General features: G+C 44.0%; 1 protein-coding gene across 1 annotated transcript; it reads left to right on the plus strand.

Moving 5' to 3' along the window:
• The first annotated feature begins 15,295 nt into the window (after positions 1-15,295).
• LOC137281123 (uncharacterized) lies at positions 15,296-19,186 on the plus strand. The gene is made up of 3 exons (XM_067812252.1): positions 15,296-17,774; positions 17,973-18,734; positions 18,915-19,186. The coding sequence occupies exons 1-3, from the start codon at positions 15,296-15,298 to the stop codon at positions 19,184-19,186; spliced, it is 3,513 nt and encodes a 1,170-aa protein (XP_067668353.1).
• The last annotated feature ends 5,936 nt before the right edge of the window (positions 19,187-25,122 follow it).

Consider the following 25,122-nt stretch of genomic DNA (forward strand, 5'->3'; position numbering starts at 1 on the left):
AGTGTTTTCCTTGTGGCTACTTTGGTTTGTCTGGCCTAGGCTTGACCGTTGATATTATTGTTCACGGTAGTTTCAAACCACCACCAAATTTAAACCTTCGCACCCGTTGCTAGCCGTGTATTGTCTCCGTCATTATAAACTGGACCTGGTCTATAGTGGACCCGGTCTATAGTGGACCTGGTCTATAGTGGACCTGGTCTATAGTGGACCTGGTCTATAGTGATCCATGGGAATCGTGCTCTTTATAGTGAGTGAGTGAGTGAGTTCATATTTAACGTCACATCGCATGTTCTTTATACGCAGGTATCCCGTGTGCTACTCACTTTGGGGTAAACTCGTTTACAAAAATGCCTTCATCCCGAGGATAAGCACACTTAGTCGTGACTTGTAAAGCTCAATGTTCAAGGTAAATGTAAAGTAATATCCGAAAAACACACTGATACCAACAGAAAAATGCATTCGCAAAATAAAGAATATGTTTCACATAACGCTGAGATAAGAATGAAAAGTGTTGCACGTGACACTGCAGTTCATTGTATAAAATTGCAAACAAGAATGGAGCTCTCTTCACTCTAAATAAATTAGAACAATCTTTCAAAGCGACACCCAGCACAATTCTCTCACGTGTAGTCTCCGTCGTTCCTTACCTTCTCTCGAGACCAGGTCTGCGTCAGGGTTGTTACCTGTGCGGTGACTGGTTATATATGTTATGTCCCGTTGAGTTAATATGGGGCGGTATTAACAGCCCCGCGCGGCCATATCAATGAGTAACACATGCAGTAAACATATGTCTCCCGTTGCAGGAGACTCATGGGACGAATCAGATCCCGTTAACACGTTAAGGCTATAATGTCTCTGCAAAAGTAATCCTGGTACCGTTAAGGCCAGCGCCCCGTGCCACCGAACCTATCTACTTATACGTCTCCATGTGTGTTGGCTTAGGTCATAAATCCATACTTCATTTATGACCCCGTCCTTACGTATTTTTGAAAACCCGTGTAATAAGAAAGTGGCTCTGTCTACGATGTAAATGTAATACTTGCAGCAAATAGTAATCACAGCTGACGTAAACTGTAATAAAAATGTACATTGTAAACGACAATGACGTGAATTGTAGTACGCAATATTTAATAAAAACTGACGTAAACTGCAATAACAGTTTTGAACAGCCGTAAAAAAGCGTGCGTTTGTTTTTCGTTGCATTTCATATTTATATACCTCAAGAAGTTACCTCGTTACCGCGTTACCTCAAGAAGGAAATGATGAATGTTTGTTCCAATATGGTATCAAGGAGCACTGGCAACCTTGAGTTAATTTGCAAGATCATAGCGAAAGTTTGAGGGGTTTGCCAGTATAAAGATCCAAGGTGTTGAATCGGGCGACCCTCAGATTGGTAAATACTTATGGACAATATAATAACCGTGGCATCCTCTTAGCTAAATGACATGTAACTTATATAAAATCTCCAGCAGACCTCAGAATAAGCTGATCTAAGGGTACATATTTATAGCTATTGCAATACTAATTTAAAACAATCAAAGACAATACAGAGCTTATGAATATACTTTTACACGGGAAAAATCTAGGTGCAGATGAATTGCACGTGAATCATGCATCACATTGTTTAAAAGCAGGTTGAAATATCGTGCATAGGAACAGATGCGCTTTGGTGTAAAGAGTTGTTAAGAATTCGCCAATTTTCGGTGATTTTTATCGGTTATTGAATTCAAGACAATAATCTTTTCATCGTTACGAATATGTTTAGAATACATCAGTTCATGAATAAACTTTGCCTTTAAACAGTACTGAATATTTCGCAAAATCTAGTCAACTATTAATAGTTCCTACATTTACGCTAGTGAATCTAAACTTATGAAAGGAAGTATATTTTTACCGAAGTCTTTAACTGAGGAAAATGTGCCATAATCTACTTTCCTAAAAGGCAGGCTCCCATCATCGCTGCATTTAGAAGGCGGCTACTTAGAAGCAACGTGACGTCATAACTCTGTTCATGACGTCATGTCACCAGGACAAAGTGATATTTTACCAGATGCATATCATATGCAAACAAATGCCGCTCCATATGTTTGTCCTCACAGGTTATAAGCATTGTTTTTATCATCCTCTGAGGTTAATGTAATCTGTTGATTTGTTTCTTGTATTTCCCGCTGTGAAACAAATAGTTACCTTAGTCTACCCATAACAATTAAGGTGTCGACTTACATTGTATATTTATAGATATTTTGACTTTACTTTTATACCGAGCACATATGAACGATTCCTTGAAGCAAATGATGCAATTCAATTGCGTTTCTACATTTCATTTGAAAAACATCAGTCAAATACAACAAATGAGCAGACAGATTGACTGCCTTGTGTCAAGGACAACCAGGCGCCAACGAGTCATGAGGTAATGTAACGGAAACTACCCTCTCATGAAAATAGTAATATGTTGAAGACAACAATGCCAACCAGGTTAAACTGTGACAACGCAATACATGAATGTATTATCGAAATACGAGTCATAATAAATTATACAAGAGCAAAATATCAAATCAATGCGTCAACATTGCAAATGATTCCAAAATGAAGAAGAATAAACGTACCTTTGAAAACGTAACCAAACAATACCCTGTTTTTAATAAGTCATGAAGACCTTCAAAATGTAATAAAAATAGAATAAAATGTGAAAGCTACTACTCTCAAAATATTTCCTCCATATTGCCCTCCATTATGAAAACAATTCCATAACGAAAAACAATTAACTTTAATATTCAAAACATACACAGTTAATCTTTGGTATTTTTATGACGTGTCATGAATAATTTCACAGCTCATCGAATTGCGAACGATTGCGAACACAATTTTGAAAATCCGAATTGTAGTTTTTGAAAGCCCGAGTTCAGCTGTGCCGAACAGTTAACAAACATTTTTAACTGAGGCTATATCGGGAATGTAGACAGAAAAAGCTTCATTTCAACAGCAAAATTTACATATTTCATAACATTACACGCTACTGATTAAAAATGTACGTGTTACGCGTATCACGTAATTGTATGCTTGTTGAGACCAGTTCACCTCCATCTGTCATACAGCTTTTCAACATAAAAAAGACGACATCCGCTGTATTTAAAACGCTTGAAAATGATGAAATGCGTGTGTCGCCGCTAACTGTTACATGTTTGTTCTATTTTAACATAACCAAGAAATCAGTTTAGAATAAAGGACAGTTTTATTCCAGGCCCAGTCAAACCCATTTGAATGAGGTTAATATAAGTTGCGTTATGTGTCATGATACTCTCATGTATTTAAAACAATTTGCAAATTCTGCAAACACCAGCTTTGAGCAAATGAAAACGTTTGCGGCCATGGGCGGGATATCTTATTAACGCTTTAATTTAGTCGAATGAAGTTGTATTTGGTGCCATCATAGTTACAGACCTGCGTCCATTCATTTACACATTCCAAAATATCAAAAAAAAGAACATGAATTTTGAGCAAATGTAGATATTCTCGCCAAATTTTTTTAGTATCTATATTAATAGTATCGATGCCCATGGTGTTGATCGCTGGATTGTCTGGTCCAGACTCGTGCATTTACAGACCACCGCCATATAGCTGCAATTTTACTGAGCGCGGCGTAAAACTAAACTCACTCACAAACTGTGCGTTAATCCTGGGCTGGTTTAGCTGGATATACTGTTTCGGGTCTCTGTGTGATATTGAAAAGTTCTGCTTACAAGATTTACTGAACCTGTAATATATTTCGATGGTTATTCTGAACATTTAATAAATATTTTAACGCGCAAGTATACTAGCCACAATAAGAAACTGTGCACATAAGAAATCAAAACAACAGAGCATTTGAGTACAACTACATGTGTACACAAATACTCGGAGATAATCAGTTGAGTGAACGCACATTAAGCGGCCATGACTTGTCAAGACTGCACTTCATAAAGCTACTGGTGGAAATGTCGCAGCGTCAGTAGGCCGCGTTTTTCCCAAAATGAGGAGTGAGTTAAGATTTTATGTTACATCGGCAGTATTTCAGGCATATCATGACTCCCGATGTGAGCAAAACAGAGCATATGTAGGGTGAAATGGGAGACGTCTAGGTCGTGTACCAATCCTGCAAATGCACTGTATCTCTCCCCAGTTGAACATATGTGGGATAAATGGGAGAGACGTCTACGTCATGTATCAAATCTGCCAATCATCTGGATCTCTCCCCAATTGAACATATGTAGGATGAAAGGGAGAGAGGTGTACGTCATGTACCAAATCTGCCAATCATGAGAATCACTCCCCTATAGAACATATGTGGGATGAACAGAGTTAAAGAGATACGCAGAAAGGAAAAAGTTCACACAAATTGAATCGTAATCGTCTACTTGCTTTACGAACATAGCAGCTATGGCTTGATCAACCAGAGATCAACGCCAACATGCCATTGGACGTCTACACCCTGGACAACGTGCTCGGGTCATTGTGAATGACTTCAAATGCAGCATACGAACGATAGAACGTCTTAGCGGTACAACGCCACCAACTACAGTGATGGCTGACCACGTAGTGGTCGACCCCGTGAAACAACACGTCGACAGGACTCTCATATCGTCCATTAAAGATCACATACTCTAGGGGGTGCAAATGCATAAATCGCTCATTGATATTGTTATAAATGAAACCCCGGCATTGAAACTGCTCATTTCGATCTTTAATTACTTTAAATCGACCTTTTTGACAACAGCGCACAATTCTCAACCACAAACGAAATTTCAACCAATCAGAGCGTCGCGTGTCCGTGACGTAATAGTAGGTAAGATATGCTCATCTATGAAGAATTCATCTACATTTCAGGGGGTAAACTATTTCGTATACAGGTTTGTACAAACCTGAAATCGCGACAGCGGTTGTGGAAAATGAAAACTATATGTTCTCATCTACTACCATTTAGTTTGTCTCCTGCTTTGCCTAGTTTCCGAGTTACAACCCTTGTTTTCATAGACGATTCTGTCAAAATCACTTGGTGTCACTCGGTTGTAATCCGTGTTAGGTGGTATAAACCTACACGTTGTTTGTCATCATTCACTTGATGCTCAGTTAATGAATTTATAAGTGGTTTAACTAGTGGTAACACCACTTAGATTACCCGACAAAGGTCCCCATTTGGCATTTCTTGTGTCTGGATCGATCAAAGGATTAACCGATAACACGCAGACTGATTAATTACTTTTATGCGGATTTAAACAGGGATTAGTCAAAAGGCAGCGTTTATGCATGAACATTTGATAATCGATACTGAATACACTCTGTCGTGTCCCTGTCTATGTAAAAACAACACCCTTCTTTCAAAGGATTAACCGCCAATACATTGACTGACTGCTTATTATTGGCTAACTAAATCACTAACAAAATGACGCACATTATGCAATTAGTTGCCAGGGTGACCAATGAGACTATACAGCAATGTGAAAAACCTGAAACGATCCATCATGTTTCGTACATTAGACTGTTAAAAGACAGATCACTTGGGAAATCTGCAGATGAATTATGTATCACTCGTTTTTGTGGATATTGATGGATACATTCCTCGAACAAGGTAATAGCCTGACATTGCTCCTATAATTTTAATTTGTTTAATCTTAATATTTGCATTTTGTTTTTATTACGTTGTCGTAGCTTTTAACAGAATCATTGTTTTCGTCATGAAGTGTAATGATACAAACGACATACACTTGAGCGTGCGTGCGAATTATGATTCACATAGGCAAACTATAAAATGTATAGATATTACATTCCTGTTATACATTCGCAGATCGCTTCATTTTATTAAGTTTCAAAATGCATATAAGTATGATCATAAAGTAATTAGAAGTTTACATGCTGGTGAGTGAACGTTTACAAACAAAGTAAATATAGCAAGTGGAGAAATTTATCGCGCAGGATTTTCACTTCGAACCCGACCTCGTTTATGTTATGTTACAGGTGGTGTCATGCAAACTCCTTTTGGCCATAATTCAAATTTCTTTCTGTGTTGATGTCACTGCGCCATTCCAGTCTGCCCCCTCGTAATCGAACGTTTTTGCATTACGTCACAATGTAACCGATGTCACGATGGATGTCAGTTGCCATGGCCTCGTACAGCCTTCCACAGTAAACTGCTTCGTCGCATCCCGTTTCTTGGTGTACAGTTGCATCAAACAGCTAACATCACTGTGGAAACATTACGTTTATGTTTTCCGACGGATAAAATGTCTCATAGTTCGACTCAAAATCTTACAGAGACTCGGTAATGTTGGCAATGTTTAAATTCCCACAATGCAATCGTGGAATGTCGCTTGACTTGTCAGCTTCCTCTGAATGTACTGATCTAAACTTTTGTTAGTAGTACAAATGAGGCGGTCATGTTGCCTTGTATGGTTTAAGAGAATCACGGATGTAATTAAAACGATCTAGAGAAGATATTTAACCCGAACGTAAACCATTACGAAACTGTTCATCATTTGTTTTTCTAGTAACCTTTGTCTTAACGTAGTTGGCTGACACGTCAAAAGAACAGCGCGTAAGTTAGCCCTGTGCGAGGATTCGTAATTTAGGTCACGGACACCGTCGTTTGTTTTCTGCCACAGATTAATCGAAATTAGGCTTAGAAGTTATTGAATACGGCATCTTAGAAAAGAAATACAGTTCGCTCTAGATCTACCACCATAAATAGTGTAATAAAGCACACGTTCGCCCTGAACTATTATAACGTTAAAGCACTTGCGTCCGAGTGCTTTAACAGTATAATAGTTTAGGGCGAAAGTGTGTTTTATTACACTACACATGGTGGTAGAACGAACTGTATTTCTTAAATATATTTAACTACTAGTAAAAAGTAGATTTGATTTTCTAACTTGATGAAAACAAACCATAGTCTCATTAATTCAAATGGACTTTCGTCCGTGACTTCACGATTTTCAAAAATGGCTGGATGAATGCTATTTAAGTTTGTTTTCACAGACTTACAAAATCAAAACTACTTTCTACTGGTAGAAAAATATGTATTTTAATGATGGACAATAGGAATTTGCATGACATTGCTTAACACAGCAATTTCACTTTTAGAAGCGAGGTAGGGGTCGATATAGTAATACTTTCGATAATATTGTCACTTCAACCACAACCTCGCTTCCGAGGAAGAAAGCGTTATATATTCATGCAAAATCCCTTTAGTCAGCAACGTGTAGTAAGCAGTCTTGATTTTATAAACTCGTTGAAACTTGAACTCCATTTTCTATCCAGGAAGCGTGGTAGGGGGCGAACCATCTGATTTAGTATATACCACAGGCTTCCACAACGCTCGGTTCACACTCACAAACAACCAATTTAAGCATGAACTACGAGGTCCGGTGGAAATCTGTGCATAGTGACACCATCACCCGACCCCAAGGAGCAACTGACGGCAACACAACAATTCGGCATGTCTTTGGCTTCGTACACATCTTCTATACAGCTAACTGAAAATCGTTCCTTCTGTGACGTCACTGGAGGGTTACGTAACCTGTCTGTGGTTTCGTTTGCGGGCGAGAGAGACGCAGACGGCTTTTTAGCAAGTTTTGAGGGCTTGGTATTAATTAACCACAAAGTATTTTTTCCAAATAAAATGGTGTTCCTTTTATGACTAACCAGAAGTCTTTCATATGCAGGGGTGAAAAGAGGACAAAAATTGAGTTTACTCGTTCTTTAACACCCCTCGTTAACTGCCATGTAACTGTTGTGTTTAACAAGTAAACGAGTGAAAATACAACATAAACGAGTGCGATTCAAGCCAGCAGTTTCTGCCTGAATGCATGCACCTGCGTCTCGATTTCAATGTTGTGTTTGCGCGAACTGTTCCGTTACCACAAAGGAAAGAAATTCAGACTTCAATCTCAAGTAATACTTCACTGGGCAATACAGGCTATACGAATATGATGCGTGTTTGCCTTAAACTTGACTTCCGGTGTATGTTAAAAATAGGTTCAAATACTCAGTTGATACTTAAATGCCATTTCAAATATTACGAAGTTTCTTTTACCTATCAATATATATATATTTACATTGTCATTTATTGTGTTGTGTAACATGTAGCTTATGGAATACTGTAAGGGACATTCTCGCGATCTCGACCTTTGGAAACAAGCCTATAAAGCCAAAAGTGCGAGAACGCGAGATTTGGCCAAAATAATTTTGGTACAGAGCATGTTTCTGTCAAAAGTCGACAACACGAGAATGCAACATTTGTACATGCTGTCAAACCTCGCAATCTACCAAACTCGACTTGTCACAAAGACCACAAAAACACGAAATCGCGTTCTCGCGTTTTAGACGTTGTCGTTGTGCATGCGCATTATCTCAATGTCAAGGCGCATGCGCATATTAGTAGTGCTTTGATCATGCTTCGTTCATGCTTATAACTGCCCACGCAGCATTTAACAAATATCAATCTTTCAAGATACAGAAACTAGAAAGCAAACAAGAAGTACTTGCCAGTTTACTGACTAACTGAAAACAACTAACCATAAATGATTCATACAAGTTAAATGGTATACTGTATATTGATTTTTGTTCTGTTTACCACGGACATATGTGTACCTACTTTGTGTATTGATTAATATTAGGGTTTAATTGACTATGAGTGTTACAATTAAAATGCATAGCAACTAACCTTTGACTCTGACCTATAACTGTGACACAGAATTGTAAAAGAAACTAAAAGACAAGAGGCAGCTGACAACTATTTGCAGCTTAAATATATAAAGCATTCGTGGTCTACGAGACCACTATATTCTGATATAAGATAATTTATGCATATTATTTATTTATTTGTTTACACAATATACAACCACTTAATTCATCCCTATTACATCATACTCTCTTTGCTTGATGAAATGCTCCACAAACGTAGCCCTATCGAAGATGCGCGATGTATGTAAATCGTATCGTACGACACCAATTTATACAGGTGTCAGCGCGTGCCTGTAGTCATCGGTTCGTGGTGAATTAGTTCGGTATTAGATGAACATTACGTTGACGAAGACAAATGAATACGCTAATGTAGACGAATGCATAGTTTAGTTGTTCAAACGTCTTTAGTTGTTTTCACAAGACATGACAAACCAATATACATGAATGAGGTGAGCGGACATCCAGCTCAACCCCAGGGCCTTTCCTGCGAGCGGCATAATCCTGCTCGCGGTCGTCCCTACAAAGACAGTTGGAATGCCGGACCCCACACTCACTCACACACACACACACACACACACACACACACACACACACACACACACACACACACACACACACACACACACACACACACACACACACACACACACACACACACACACACACACACACACACACACACACACACACACACACACACACAGTTTTTAGCAACAATGGACAGGCAAAGGTTCAACAATGGACAGATAGAGAAACGATAGTGCTTCCTTATACAGTTGATGTGATGACAGACACAGCTAAGGGGGATGACCAATAAAGGCACTGAAGTAGACACTATAACACAGGTAACTAAAAATGATCTTTTCAACAAAAAAAAAGTAACTTAATATTCTTCCCGTCTTCCATATTTTTTTTCAGAATTTAATCAAGCTCTGACCGTTAATTTATTGTGGTCTTACCTACACAACCTCTGCACGCTCTTGCTGGAAATAAACCCCCATTCACAGACCGCGGTACGTACATTGTTCTGAATGAGTGAGCGAGTTTGACTGAACACGACTTTCAACAGTACTATCTTTCAGTTATATCACGGCTTGTCAGTTCGATATACGATTGAAAGCCACCAGCACAGGTTTCTGGCACGCTCAAGGGACGCAACCCCATTGCTACGCCTCACTCGACTGAGCTACCCGTGATCTCGGTTCAACATGACTGTATAGCTAACTGGAAGAAAAACTCGAGATCGCGAGATCGCGAACTCGCAAGATTTGTCAAGTGTGGCAGTCTCGCGTTCTCGTCTTTTTGAAAATCGTTACATAGAACTGTATAGGAAATCGACACAAAAGCACGAGAATACGACATCGCGAGATTTGTCAAGTGTCTCAATCTCGCGTTCTCGTGTTTTTGAAAACCGTTACATAGAAGTGTATGGGCAGTTTAGTCAAAGGCACAAGAAAGCGAGAACACGAGCTCGCGAGATTTTTTAAGCATCGCAATCTCGCGTTCTTGTGGTTTTGCAAATCGTTGCTTAGAACTGCATGGACAATTGGTAAAAAAAACCGAGATGGCGACATCGCATAGTTTTTAAGCGTCTCCATCTGGCATTCTTGTGTCCTCGTATTTTTGAAATTATTAACATAGAACTGTATGAGCAGTTGCGCCAAAAGTACGAGAGCGCAAGATCGCGACATTGCGCATTCATGGTTGTTTGGCGATCTCGCGTTTTCGCCCTTTTCAGAAAACATTCTTTGGGAATGGTTCATTTGTGCGCATGCGTAGAAAAAAGCACGCAACCACATGTTTATGCCGCCATCTTGTGTCGGAGTCCATGAATCTTACAGGTAACACCAAAATCAAGGTTTTCATGCATATTCATTACTAGTGGTAATAACTCGTCTATCGGGTGATACTACTTAGCAGCCGTGTTGCTTATTCATAGTTGTCAAAGGTCATTCTCGCGTGATCTGAGCTATAGGAAATCGTGTTTTCATGCGACATGTTTGATGGCGGCTAAACGTGAAATTCACAATAAATGATTATTCAGGGGTGTTGTATTTAACACGAGAGGAGTTGTGTTTTCGGCCATAATTTCCTACAGTGTGTCGGCGTCTCCGTTCAGTGTCTGTGATAACGTTTGTCATCATTTTGCCCAATCCAATTTTCAACAGCATATTGTTTTTGCCCCAAAGCGTATTTAGTTCTTTCCTGAACGCCGCCTCGCACTGTGGTTTATTAGTGAATAGTACGAATTACGTGAGATTAACTTTAAAAATAAATGAAATTCCTAACTAAAGTATCACAATAAATTGGGTTGGTCGGTTACAATCAACCTTCTTTACCCTGTGTTTATCTTCTAGATCAAAGAGATCGTGTATTATTAAGTTATTGAAATGTACAAGTGTCGATACTTGTGATCTTTGGAGCAACGCATTGTTTACACCACCTGTCAATCAACGAAGGCAAAACTGCGATGTTTAACGAACGAATTTCTCGTATATGCCTTATCATAAACGTGTTATCTGTCCTTGGCGACCACCATAAAAACATGACTCGCATAAAAAGTCTTAAATTTCTGGCATGTAATCACCTGTCGCTTGTGTGCTGACTTCTTGTCAAGTCTCGATACGGAGGACATCTTCCACTGACACATGCACACAACCACATGATGCCATCATTTCATCCTCACAATCAGTGGAATACATAGAGAATATCACTACAGTGTCCCTTGGTATCAAATACATGCACAAGGATGAGATTACAATCACCATAAAAAACACTCTTTATTAGTTTTCAATGAAAAATATACATAGCATACGTAGCATTGTGACATTATCAACTTCATGACGTCATACGGCCGTCATTTAGCTGGAATGACCGGAAAAGGTCCGGTGTAGAATAGGCCTTTAGCAACCCATGTTTGCAATATAAGGCGACTGTGCTGGCAAGAGGCGACTAACGGGATCGGGTGGTCATGCTTGCAGACTTGGTTGACACATGTCATCGGTTCCCTTGTCATCGATTGATGCTTATGCTGTTGATTGAACTGCATTGTCTGATAGTCTCTATTATTTACAGATAGCCCCGCCATGTTGCTGAAATATTGCGGCGTAAAACTAAACACACTCACTCATTACATCATAACATTGTTTTGGCATTGTATCTACTGTCAATCTACTGTCAAAACGAGATCTTCTATGCGATATCGTTTGATCTCACACAAGCAATATTTACTATGAAACACGGTTTGGGATCCTAAAGATTACCACAATATGAAATGGAAATTTTGAGAAGGCACAGTCATTGTAACAGTAATAGTCCTCTTATATTGCCCTCATATACAGACATTTTGCCATGACGGCGCCATGTGGTATACACACTTTATTGGTTAATTGATATGACTCAAATTTATTGGTACAACTCATAAATACTTTAGGTAGTGTTGTAGTGAGTGCGTGAGTTTAGATTTACGTCGCACTCAGCAATATTCCAGCCATATAGCGGCGGTCTGTAAATAATCGAGTCCGGACCAGACAATCCAGTGATCAACATCATGAGCATCGATATGCGCAATTGGGAGCTGATGGCATGTGTCAACCAAGTCAGAACCTGACCACCCGATCCCGTTAATCGCCTCTTACGACAAGCATAGTCATCTTTTATGGCAAGCCTGGGTTGCTGAAAGCCTATTCTACTCTGTGGCCTTCACGGGTCTTAAGTAGTGTTGTAATCCCTGATGGGATAACACAGTGACAATAGACTTATTGCTCTTCCATATATAATTGTTATCCTTAATACACTTCCTGTCATCCACAACAACAAGTCACCTGCAGCCTCTATAGAAGTTGTGATTATCCAGTCATTCAATACACATGTACAGGGGTTCAATGCAGGAGACATCAGCTTATTGACTGTCAGATGCTTTTACATTACTATTCTTATCACGCTCATCCGAATTTGAACAATTATTCACTGTTTCTCATTTATGTACACTTCGCTCTGAAACGTCCATGATCTGTAACTGACAGTTGTCAAGTAATGCATCAACAGACACCATTGTTTCCAAGTCCGTCCCATACGTTGAAAGGTTTCGTGCCGAAAGGGAGATAACTCATGTTATGAGAGCGGCAGGAGGTAGCTACTACACATGATTAATTTCCATTATGACTACTCCCAGTTTTACTATCCGTACACAAGCTGTTCTAGTCAAGTGGTTGTTTGAGTACCAGCTCTCTCCTCTCCATGAGGAACAGTGTTCCACCAATAGTTATATACAATTACCAGCTATACCAGGGTCATGCAATATTTATTTAGCTAATACACATGTCATTGTTGCGGAAGAGTTCAATTATTCACATACACTGAATTACACGATACATGATATGAACATATTTATTTCCAATGGAAGGAACCGGATTGGTAACCAAGCACAAGCTTATACAACACAGGGATATAACAGAAGGAAGAGTAAACATGTCATGTTGAATGGACAATGTGAATGATGTAAAATTTATTAAATAAAATGTTGAAACCAAAAATAACGCCAATCATTGTTAAACAGTGTAAGTCACACCGACAAATTATTTTGGATCGAATGTATATTAAGCAAATGCGTTGAAATTATAACGTCTTTGTTTCCAATTGAGGAACAGTTTTGGTTTCCAAACAAAAATGGGTTTAGATCAAACCCTTTGCTTTGGGATAAAAAGTATAAACAGTCGTTGTAATGAGTACATGGAATGAAATAATAAGCACAGGAGCTTGCATTGCAGAAAATAAAACATCCTGGGTCCAACAAGCCTACACTGATATCCATATACATATAAAGAAGGATTTATATGGATATCAGTGTAGGCCTGTTGGACCCAGGATGTGTTATTTTCAGCAATACAAGCCCCTGTGCTTATAAGCAGAGTCTTCATAGTTATGGCCCAAAGATGATGTTAGAGATATAAATCGTTCATATTTGTGCGCATTAAGGTCACTACATTCAAGTAGACAAGAATGTATGATTTGACAAAATCTGTTACCGACATTTAAGTCACTATACATATATGAATCGTTTGAAATAAATTTTTTGAATCTAGATAGGCTCCGCAATTCTCTATGTTGGACTGGTAATGACTTTAAAGGTATCCGGAAGAAATACCCTCGCCCAATTTACAAATTTACAGTTCACAGTCTGAATATTTGAATCATCGCGCAGATTATAACCAGCAACATCTGAAACTCTAGGCGGAACAAGGTTACTAAGATAACGTGATGTAAGTAGTGAACAACGTCTCTCTGGCGTCTTTCGATTGTTCTCGGTCACGTGACCCTCCATTGTGACGTCATTCGATTGTTCTGTGATGACGTCATCACTTGGTGTGTACGAGGTGTGACGTGGTCGTTAGCAACGGGGGTGTTGCTAAGCAACGGTGGTTTGTGTGCGCGATCTCTCGGGATCTCGCGGGATCTCGCGAGAAGGAGGCGTGTTTCAAGATGGCGGCAGACGGGACGGCGCGGGACGGGACGGGACGGGACGAGGGAGGGAGGGAGGGAAGGGAAGGGAAGGAGAGGGGAAGGAGAGGGAGAGGAGTGGAGAGGGAAGAGTGGAACGACGGCGATGGGGGATGGGGATGCATCGTGTTTCAAGCAGTCTTTAGGGAGCATGTGGGTGGCCCTGAAAAGGGCCGTAGATATTATTTGGGATTGGTTTATGACTGTGGTCCACTGCTGCTGTCGCTGGAGACATCATCGTCCATGGGTTCAACAAACTCCAAGATGCGTTGCATGAGAGTGTACATGGTGTCCATGCGTTCTTGAACGAGGGTGATCTTGTCGTGGAGACGAGTCAGTAGGCGATTGTCTTCCTGTTTACTCACTTTCTTCGGCGGTTCACTCGACCGGTTGGTGGGAGCCGAACGTTTCGAGGTCTTGTTAGGGCAGTTCATGCTCTTGTGCTCTTCATGGCCACAGTGACGACAGGGATGTGGACAGTCGTAACTGCGATGACCTTCGTTTTTACCACAGTTGTAACACGTGTCGTTATCGTGCTTGTTGGTACTGCTGTTGTTGGTCTTCTTTGGGCATATGTAATGGCGATGCCCTTGAACACCACACTCGGTACAGGTCACCTTGGGGCAGTGCAGATAACTGTGGTCATCTGTTTCGCACAGGCGGCAACGAAAGGACACAGAGGAGGCGGCGACGGCGGGAGACGTCTGCATGCTTCAAGCTTCAGTCAGCAACTGATGAGGAAAAGCTGGAACACCTCGAGTTTATATAGAGTCGATGACGTCACGCTGGTGCGAACCGCCAATCAGCGTCACTGGCCTCGTGTGACGCGACGTCATAGGGATGTGTGACGTCATGGGCCTGCCCCTCGGAAACAAAAAAACACTTCACCAACTCCTGGTGCACTCCACGAACTCCTGGTGCACTCCGCGAACTCCTGGTGCACTCCACGAACTCATGATTGACTGACACGGGCCGACAAAGGCCAACACTGCCAGCACTGGCTCACTCTGCTCAGCCTACGATGACGTCATAGCGTGACGTCATAAACCGTCTATATAAAGCTGGCTTGTCAGTTCTCATCATGCCGTCAACGACCACGAACAGCGATGAACTGGAAGCAGAACAACAGGAAGAGGATCCCGTGCCCTACCAGTTGGAGCCGGCGTCCAAACTAGTCACTAAGAAGTTCCGTACTGATAGTCATCGCTACAAGCTTAGGTTTAACCCAGCATGGCTGCAACGTCAACAACCTGAAGACTTACCCATCGTTCTCAGGGAGCAATTTGATGCCGTCTTGCAAGATCTCAGAAACGAAGTGAATGGTCATGATGGGGATCGAGTGGGACTGACCCTAAAACACCCTGCCTTGGATACACCCATTCGAATCATGTTTCGACGTATGGAGAACCTCCAGGGGGAACACATCATGGCCAAAGTGGAAAAAGTGCAACAGAGTAACCATGACTTGAACATCGACGACACGATGGACATTTTCTTATTGCACGTAGATGATCCTGATCGTATTGGCGAGGGACACGGACGTCTCAAAAACATTGCTGGTTTGAACGTTTTCCTGGAAAAGAAACAATGCATTGTCCAAATCAAGAATGGAAACGATCCACTCTGTTTTGCTCGCGCCCTCGTTGTGGCCATGCATCATGTCCACCAACCGGATCCCGTGACGAAGGAATGGACCCAGCAATGGAAATACATCCGCGATCATCGTAGACCCGCTCAGCTGGAAGTCGCCAAGGCCTTATTTCGACAACTTGGGATTCCCGAAGGACCGTGTACAGGGCATGCCACGTGGGACTTGTTCAGTCATCGTTTGCCGCCTGACTACCAACTCAAAATTTACTCTCAGGATGTCATGAATCGGCTCCTGTACAAGAGCGAGGTGCCTCAACCGACCAAGATCCTGCACTTGTATCATCACCATCACCACTATGATGTCATCACCTCCATGGCCGCTTTTACAGGTTATTCGTATTACTGCGACACCTGTGACCAAGGATATGATCACCCGCAAGATCATCGCTGCACCCGAAAATTTTGCTGCCATTGGTGTCTACATGCTGGGTACTGTGGTAACGTGCTCAACGAAGGACTCTCCTGCCTTCAATGTGGAGGATGGTTTCGAAACCAATACTGTTTTCAGCGCCATCAAGCAGCTTCACCCAAACATCCCAGCACCTGCTCCACCATCCACACCTGTCATCGTTGCTATGCCAAAGTCAACGTTCGCCACATTCGGGGGATCGCCAATCACAAGTGTGGCACGAATCGTGATTGCAAGATCTGCAAAGAGCCCTTGAAACCCAACCATCAGTGCTACATGACACCCATTGAACCACCCAAATGCAACAACGATGGCGAAAAAAGGAATGAAGAGAAAGAACGGCAACTCCGTCAGTTTATCTTCTACGATTTTGAATGCACCCAAGATCAAGGCACGCACGTTCCCAACTTATGTGTGGTGCATCTGGGATGTGGTAAATGTATCTCCGAGGCTTCAGATCAACTCTGCACCAAATGCCCTTGGCGTAAAGAAGGCGAAGGCCCTAGCCGTGTCAAAGTGTTTCGAGGACCTACAACCTTGAAGGACATGGGTGACTGGCTGATGTGTTTGGCCGAAAAGAAAAGGGTAAAGAAACGTAAGCGTCAGCAGTCAGGCAAGAATTCAAAACGCCCCAAATCATCTCAAGAACAAGACGACGACGATGATGATGGTGATGTAGAGCAACAAGAACAAGATGAAGACCCAGAAGCACACGCTGAAGAAAACGGGGAGATCGACAGTGCCATTGACGATGACGAAGTGTTGGTCATGGCTCACAATTACCGTGGGTATGATGGACACTTGCTCCAACAGTACTTCCACCGCCATCTCGTGAAAGCACCGCAGGTCACGCTACGAGGGAATCACATCTTGCAGATGACTGTGGGGCGTCTCGTCTTTAAGGATTCCCTCAATTTCCTCACCATGGCTCTCAAACAGTTTCCAAAAACGTTTGGATTGACGGAACTCAAGAAAGGATACTTTCCACACTTTTTCAACACCGATCATAACCAAGGCTATGTGGGTGCTTATCCTCTCGCCTCCACTTATGATCCTGACAGTATGTTTCCTGCAGAACGTCAAGCTTTCTTCACCTGGTACCATGCACGAGTGGCTGAAGGGACCGTCTTTGATCTGGACGAAGAACTGTTGGCCTACTGTCAGAGTGATGTGGATATTTTGCGTCGAGGTTGTGCTGCCTTCCGTCACATCTTCATTCAGCAGAATGACGTGGACCCTTTCTACAAAGCAGTGACTCTCCCCATGGCTTGCATGCTCACTTTCAGAAAGCTGTTTTTGGAACCACGTACCATTGCCATCATACCTCCTCAAGGTTATCGTCCACAGCGTCGTTACTCTCTTCAGTGTCTGCACTGGTTGAACTGGATCATGCATGAACACCCTGGCCTCCACATTCAACATGCTCGTAATGGTGGGGAAGCTGACTTTGATGGTGGTGATGGCAGCCGCTACACGGTGGACGGTTACGATGCCAACACACGTACCATGTACGAATACCTGGGTTGTTTCTGGCATGGATGTACTCGATGTTACAAGACAGGCCGATGTGAACCCCATGCCACCCTGGGCACAACCCCTTGGGAACGATTCCATCATACCATGTACCGGCTTGGTGTGTTATGACAACATCCTGACATCCACCAAGTAGTGACCCAGTGGGAATGTGATTTCTTGAAAGAACAGAAAGACAACGAGGATCTGAGAGAGTTCCTGACCACCCTGCAAGGACCTCATGTTTACCTGCCTGACCCCTTGGATCCCAGAGAGGCCTTCTATGGAGGACGCACCAACGCCACCAAGCTCTACTATGAAGCGAAGGAAGAGGAAGACATCAAATATGTGGACGTGTGTTCTCTCTACCCCTACATTTGCAAGTATGGCACGTACCCAAAGGGGCATCCCGAGATCAAGGATCAACCTCCCGTGTCAGAGTTGTTTGACCTACATGGACTCATTCAGTGTCGGGTCTTGCCACCCACGGACCTGTACCATCCTGTGCTTCCTTACCGCGTCCATGGCAAGCTGCTGTTTCCTCTGTGTCATACTTGTGCTGAAGAAGAGTTGAATGAATCCTGCCCTCACCGTGACGAAGACCGAGCATGGGTGAGCACCTACGTCAGCAAGGAGTTGCAGTATGCCGTTCAAGAGTGTGGCTATCAAGTGCTTGACATCTACGAGGCTTGGCATTTTGACAGTCTCACCACCTACGACCCTGACACGCAAGAGGGAGGATTGTTTGCCAAGTATGTGAACAATTTCTTCAAGATCAAACAAGAGGCCAGCGGATACCCTGAAGGTTGTACAGACCCAGACACCTACATCAGGGAGATTCAGCAAAAAGAAGGAGTCACGTTGGATCGTGCTCACATTCACAAAAACCCTGGACTACGTGCCCTCGCGAAAGCCTGCCTAAACAACCACTGGGGCAAGTTTGGCCAACGTATCGGGTTCGACAGGACAGAGTACATCAGTTCTCCACAAAGGTAATTTGCCCTCCTTCGGGATGAACGGTGTCAAGTAAAGGATGTCAACATTATCAATGAAGACCTCCTCTGTGTCACGTATGAACCTCGCCCAGAATTTCACGACCCACATCCTGCTCACAACGTGGTCATTGCAGCCTGGGTCACAGCCCAAGCCTGTCTCAAGCTCTACTCCTATCTGAAACCTTTGGATCGCCGCGTCCTGTACTTTGATACAGACAGCATCATCTACATTCATCGTCCCCTACAGTACAACCCTCCACTAGGAGATACCTTGGGAGAACTCACCGACGAGCTGGGAGGGGGCAATAGCATTCAGATCTTTGCCTCGGCAGGGCCCAAGAACTACACCTACAAGCTACGTCATCCTCAACCCAACGGCAGTGTAGTAGCTGTCAGCAAAGTCTGAGGATTTACTCTCAATCACAGGGCAAGTCAATACGTTCACTTTGACAGCATGAAGAATCTCATCTGTAAGAGGGATCAAGTCAGCATCACAGTCCCCTATCCACGACGGATCATTCGGACAGGACTCCGCCAGAACAACACCTTGCTGTCCAAGGACACCAGCAAAGTGTACCGCATGGTGTACACTAAGCGACGCGTGATTTACGATTCCGAAGGCATTCCCGTGGAAACACTGCCTTATGGCTATAAGGGCGAGTGACTATGCCTGTGGACACAAGATGGGGACTGTCGTGGTGGTTGCTGATCATTTCATGGACAAGAAAACTGATGATACTATATACATGGTTTGTTTGTTTATCAAGAGTCATAAAACAGTATGTGACATATTGATATTCATGTGTCGTGTCATTTGTCTTCAGGGTTAGACCTGGTGGAGTCCATGGTCACCCCTTTTTTTATTTTATTATTTTTTTTTTTTATGATGATTTTGTTAGGCACAGACCTGGTGGAGTCCATGGTCGCACACCCTCCTAGCACCTCATTGGTCAAACCCTGTTGTCACGTGTCATAAAGTCATGTGTCATAAAGTCACGTGTCATAAAGTCACGCGTCATAAAGACCTCCTCAACTCAACTCCTCATTCCGACTTTAGTCGTCAGAGAGAGAGCACACACACACACACACCTCTTGGTTTTCAGTATGTTGCACCCCCAAGCCAGAAAACACAAAAGGATGCAGTCTGTTCACCGTGATAAGCTCAGGACTAATCGCTTCAGTCTCGTCTTAGCCATCAAAGATATCGAAGCTGTGGTCAACAAATTGGTGGAGTTTAAACTCCTTACCCTCTTCATGAATGCTGACATCATGGAGGTACCACAAACCTCTTACAATCGGATCAGAACTTTATTAGATGTTCTGCCCCGGCGAGGACCCCAAGCTTACACCCTCTTTTGCAAAGCGTTGAAGGAATGTGGCGAGACAGAAGCCATGAGAGTGTTGGGAGTAGAGACTCCCACAGAGACTCCCAGAGAGGCTCCACCCAGTGACAGACGACAACTGACTCTGCAGGATGTTTGGGATGATCGTAGAATGCTGATCTTATGGAGGGACGGAGTCACGGAGTCACTTCTTAGAACAGGTCAGAGAAGCGATGCAGAAGCAGTCACAGTGACAGAGACGACCGAGTGATGTCATCCAAGGTCATGATGTCATCGCATGTGTGTGTATATATAAAGAAGAGTTTGTGTGTGAGACTTGTCATTCATCATCATGTTGTTCACGTTGCTGTTTGTGATCGCCACGTATCTGGAAGAGAGACACTTCTTAGAACAGATCAGACAAGCGGTGCAGAAGCAACAGGCTCGTGATGCCATTCGTGACGTCAATGCGTGACGTCATAGCACCTGCAGCTGATGTGGGCTATAAAAACTCGGGATCCATCGAGACGTCTTCAGTCGTACCAGTTCAGTCAGCATGCCAGCATCTCCACGTCAGCACAGTAAGTATGGTTTTCACTTACTTAACTCAACAAAGTACGCGACCGCACAGAGCATTTGTAGGCCCGAGGGCATCATGCTTGCACAATGCAACCGTTGAAACGTTGATGTTAATATTCTTTTCCATTTCATGTTACAGGTGCTAGAGATTGTCCACTGCTCCCTTCTTCCAACATGGACCACATCATGAGGGCTGAATACATCCAATCCCCTTTGAGGTACTTTGCTCTTCTCCAGGATGAACGGTATCATGTGAAGGACGTACTCATCATCCATGAGGACCTCATCTGTGTCACTTATACCGTTCGTAAGTCGGAATCCTCCAAAGACACAAAAGTCAAGACACCCAAGGCCGTCCCTCCTAAATGGGTGGTGATACCACCACCAGGGACAACCCCTGCCGCCACAATGACGAGGAAGGCAAAGAAGGAGGAGGAGGAGGTGGTGGTCAGCAAGAAGAAGAAGAAACCACCCACCAAAAAGACCCTGGTTCCTCCTCCTCCTCTTAAGGACACCCCTGCCACGGCTCCTCCAAAACAAAAGAAACAGAAAACAGAAGAGGTTCCCGTCAAGGCATCCCCTAAGAAGGTGTCCAAGAGTATCTCTCACAAGGGTCCCTCTCCCAAGAGTGTCTCTGTCAAGAGTACCCTTCCCAAAGGTACCCTTCCCAAAGGTACCCCTCACAAGGGTACCCCTCCCACGAAGAAAACGAAGAAGAAGAAGGAAGCCCCTACCACCACCACCACCACCAAGGCAGCAGACCCACAGAGTGTCAAGAAACAGATGACGCCTGATGTGCTGTGGAACAACTATCAGCAAACTGTTGATGTTAGCCCCGACAAGTTAGCCTCTCCTGCTAGCCCCGACGCAACACCCCACGATGAGTTGCCTCCTGATCTACAAGACTTGTATGATCTACTACCGATGCTGCCACTGTCGACTGTCCCCACGACTGATGCAAAGCAGACAACAACAACAGTGTCAGGAGAGACTTCCGCCGACATGCCTGCTCATTCAGAAGAAGAGATGATGACGACGGATCCCATGATGACATCCGTGATGGCTCCAGAGATGACTTCATCAGAGATGGCTTCATCAGAGACGACTGCAGAGATGATGCCTCCCGAGGACTATCCAGACATTCCCATGTTTAACGATGAAAATCATTTTCATCCTGGACAAATGGACTTTCTACGTTGTTCGACTTGTAATCCCCACGACCATTTGAACTGGTGGTGATGATCTGATGTTGTTGTTGATGTTGTTCACAGGTTGTTGGTGTGGTTCCAATAAAATTCAATGTGAATGGTTCATCGATCCTTGAGGTCATTTCTGGTGTCACCTGCAGAGCGATAAGACGTATGTCAGGGACACTGTCAGGGACACAGTTAAGGGGCGACGACCTGGTGGATGCCATGGTCACCCCACTCACGTTACGTCATCCTTTTACCATGTTGATTGCAGGCCCTACAGGGTCGGGTAAAACGTCGTTCGTCAAAACGTTGCTGGAACACGTGTTTCAACCAGGGATTCTCGATCTACCCCCTCAGGGGATCGTTTGGGTGTACAGTGAATGGCAACCCATGCACGAGGATTTGGAAGTGTTGACATCGAAGTTAGGCCTTCCCCTGACCTTTGTGCAAACCATGAGCGAAGCCAACGCACAGTTACGTGCAGCAGGGTCTGGTGGGGGTGGGGGTGGGGGTGGGGGTTTGCCTGCACCCCACTGGTTGATCATTGACGATTTGCTGGGCGATCATAGCAAAGAGGAAGAGGCACACGTGTTGCGATGGTTTACCAAGAAAAGTCACCATCGCAACACGTCCGTGTTGTACCTGACGCAAAACCTCTTTGCCTCGACGCCTCATCATCGCACCATTAGTTTAAATGCTCACTATCTGGTGCTGTTTAAAAACCCGAGGGATGCCTCTCAAATGGATCACTTGGCTCGACAAATCTTTCCAGGACAGATGGCTTTCCTTCGAGAAGCCTACGAAGATGCCACCTTGGCTCCTTATTCCTATCTGTTTCTGGACTTGAAACCCACCACGGCCAAAGAGCATCGTGTGCGTACCCATCTCTTTCGCAACCCCACCACCCTTTACGTTCCCAAGTAATAAATAGCGCTGACTGTCGACCTGACCCATCAGTTGAGTCTGACCTGCCATGGGAAACAGACGGAAACAGGCCCAGCCCCGCAAACGTGCTGTTGTTGCCACAGGCTTGTTTAAACCCGCTCATAAAACCCTCCCCACCACCTTGCGACGTGATCCCACCAAACGTCATCGCTCGGGTGTTCAACAGTTGTACGAAAGTCTCAGGACACCTCTTTCTCCTGCTTCCTCATCCTCCTCCTCTGCCAAACCCAGAAGACCTTCCTTAAAAGAGTTGTACCCCGCCACTCCCACCTTGGGGGCAGCAGCAAACACGTTTGTCCCTGTCTATACGCATCGTGCTTCCCCTGCCGCCACCTTGTCGCCTCCTTCTTCTTCTTCTTTTGATGTCACCCCTTCGTTCTCGTCGTCGTTGTCCCCTACCATCATTCAACCCTTTCAACCCTTGACGTCTCAGGCCATGATTCAACGACCTCGTGCTCCTAGCTCCACCAAACCGACACGCTCCAAACCGACGACACGCAGAAGAGTCAAACCCATCCGCCCTGTGAAACGCTTGCCTTTGGCAGAGAGTGTGGCTATCAAAGGACGTCATCGACTGTTGCAATGGTTTGCCATCGCTGTGAGAAATATGCGAGCAGGGCGTGTTCCTTTGAAAACGCAACACAAGACCTGGCTGTTGAGGCACCAAGACGTGTTAACCAAGATTACCAATCCACGTTTGCCTGTGGATGAACGTCTGAATTACCTGATGGCAGTGGGACGTTGGCAGGTGTGTTGACGCGCATCTTGTTGAACTGGCAGTCCTACCTGCAGGAGGAACAACAGAAGCGACAACACCCAACTCGTCGCCAAAGGAAACTTCAAGGGAAACCTCAAAGGCAACCTCAAAGGCAACCTCAAAGGCAGCCTCAAAGGCAACCTCAAAGGAAACCTCAGGGGCGTCGTCACTCCAGGAAACAGACCAAGAAGGGCAACAACAAGAAAACAGACCCAGGGGCAGCCTTGACCCGCATGGTGTTACGAAGCCAGAAGAAGAAGAACAAGAAGACAACGGCATTACTCCCACTTCCTCCACCAACTCTACCCTAAATAAATAGAGGTATCCCATCCTTATCCTCGTCAGTTCCATGGTAGCAGCAGTAGCAGCAGGAACATCATGTCTGCCCGTTTGAAACGCCACAAAGAAGCGCTCTGTCATGTGTGTAGTCCTACAACAACACCAGCCATGCGACAGGCTATTTTGAAACATGCTCCGTCTGAACTGATTCAAGCCATCTGCGAATGTGTGGTGAATTTGTATGGAGGTAACATTCCCATGACAGCACAGCAACGACATCGTTTACAAAAGCATGGACCCCTCATGCATACGTTGATGAAAAAGAAAGTGTCTGTGGCCAAGAAACGCAAACTGTTACAACAGAAAGGCAGGGGATTGGGTCTCTTGTCTGCCTTGGCCTCGGTGGTGGGTCCTTTGGTGTCTGGTCTGTTGGGGCGATGATCATAAATACATGGATCCTCTCGGATTGGGGTTAGTTGCCTCTGCACCATGATGAAGCATGCACGGAAGATGGTGATGGTCCCCGAAGAGGTATGGCAAAGTCTGCAAGACGAAAAACGACGTCATTTGCTCAAGTCCAACCTGTTGGAACAGAAACGGTTACACACGCTTCACGATATGGATACCCTCGTTCGTGATGACACGATTCCTTTCAGGGACAGAGAGCAGCAGTATAACACCTTGTTGCAACAGATATTGGCGTTTCAAGACAAAGCAGCAGCAGCAGCTGCAGCAGCAACAACAGCACGACGCACCAGCCACACGCAGCCATGGAATGGAACTGCCACCACCACCAGGGAGGAAGGAACAACACCCCTCGGGAAAGGAGGGACTCCCCCTTTCCTAGTTGCTCCCCGTAAGTACGGTTTTACTTACTGAGTCACACTCTGGCCTGTGCAGAGGTCGCCTAGAAGTCTTAGGTCTATAAGTCTTAAGACTAAGAGAGCTGTCATCCTAAGCATGGAGAGCGCGAAGCCGGTTACACAGTCACTGGCTCATGTTGTTCTTTGATTCATTTGTTTCAGAACACTTCTCCTCCTCCTCTGACCTCATTCTGAATGACGTGGTGCAAACGATTCCTAAAACGCTGCAAGCCAAGGCCAAACAGTTGATGGCACAGATACAAGCCCATCCTGACTTGGGTTGGAATGAAAACGGTCAATTCGTGGTGGAAGGGGAACCCATGCCTGGGACTCACATGGTGGATCTCATCAATGATCTGGTGCGACAACGTACCAAAGCAGATCCTCCACGGGGTTGGAACGTT

The sequence above is a fragment of the Haliotis asinina genome, chromosome 4 (assembly GCF_037392515.1).
Source record: "Haliotis asinina isolate JCU_RB_2024 chromosome 4, JCU_Hal_asi_v2, whole genome shotgun sequence".
Lineage (NCBI taxonomy): Eukaryota > Metazoa > Mollusca > Gastropoda > Lepetellida > Haliotidae > Haliotis > Haliotis asinina.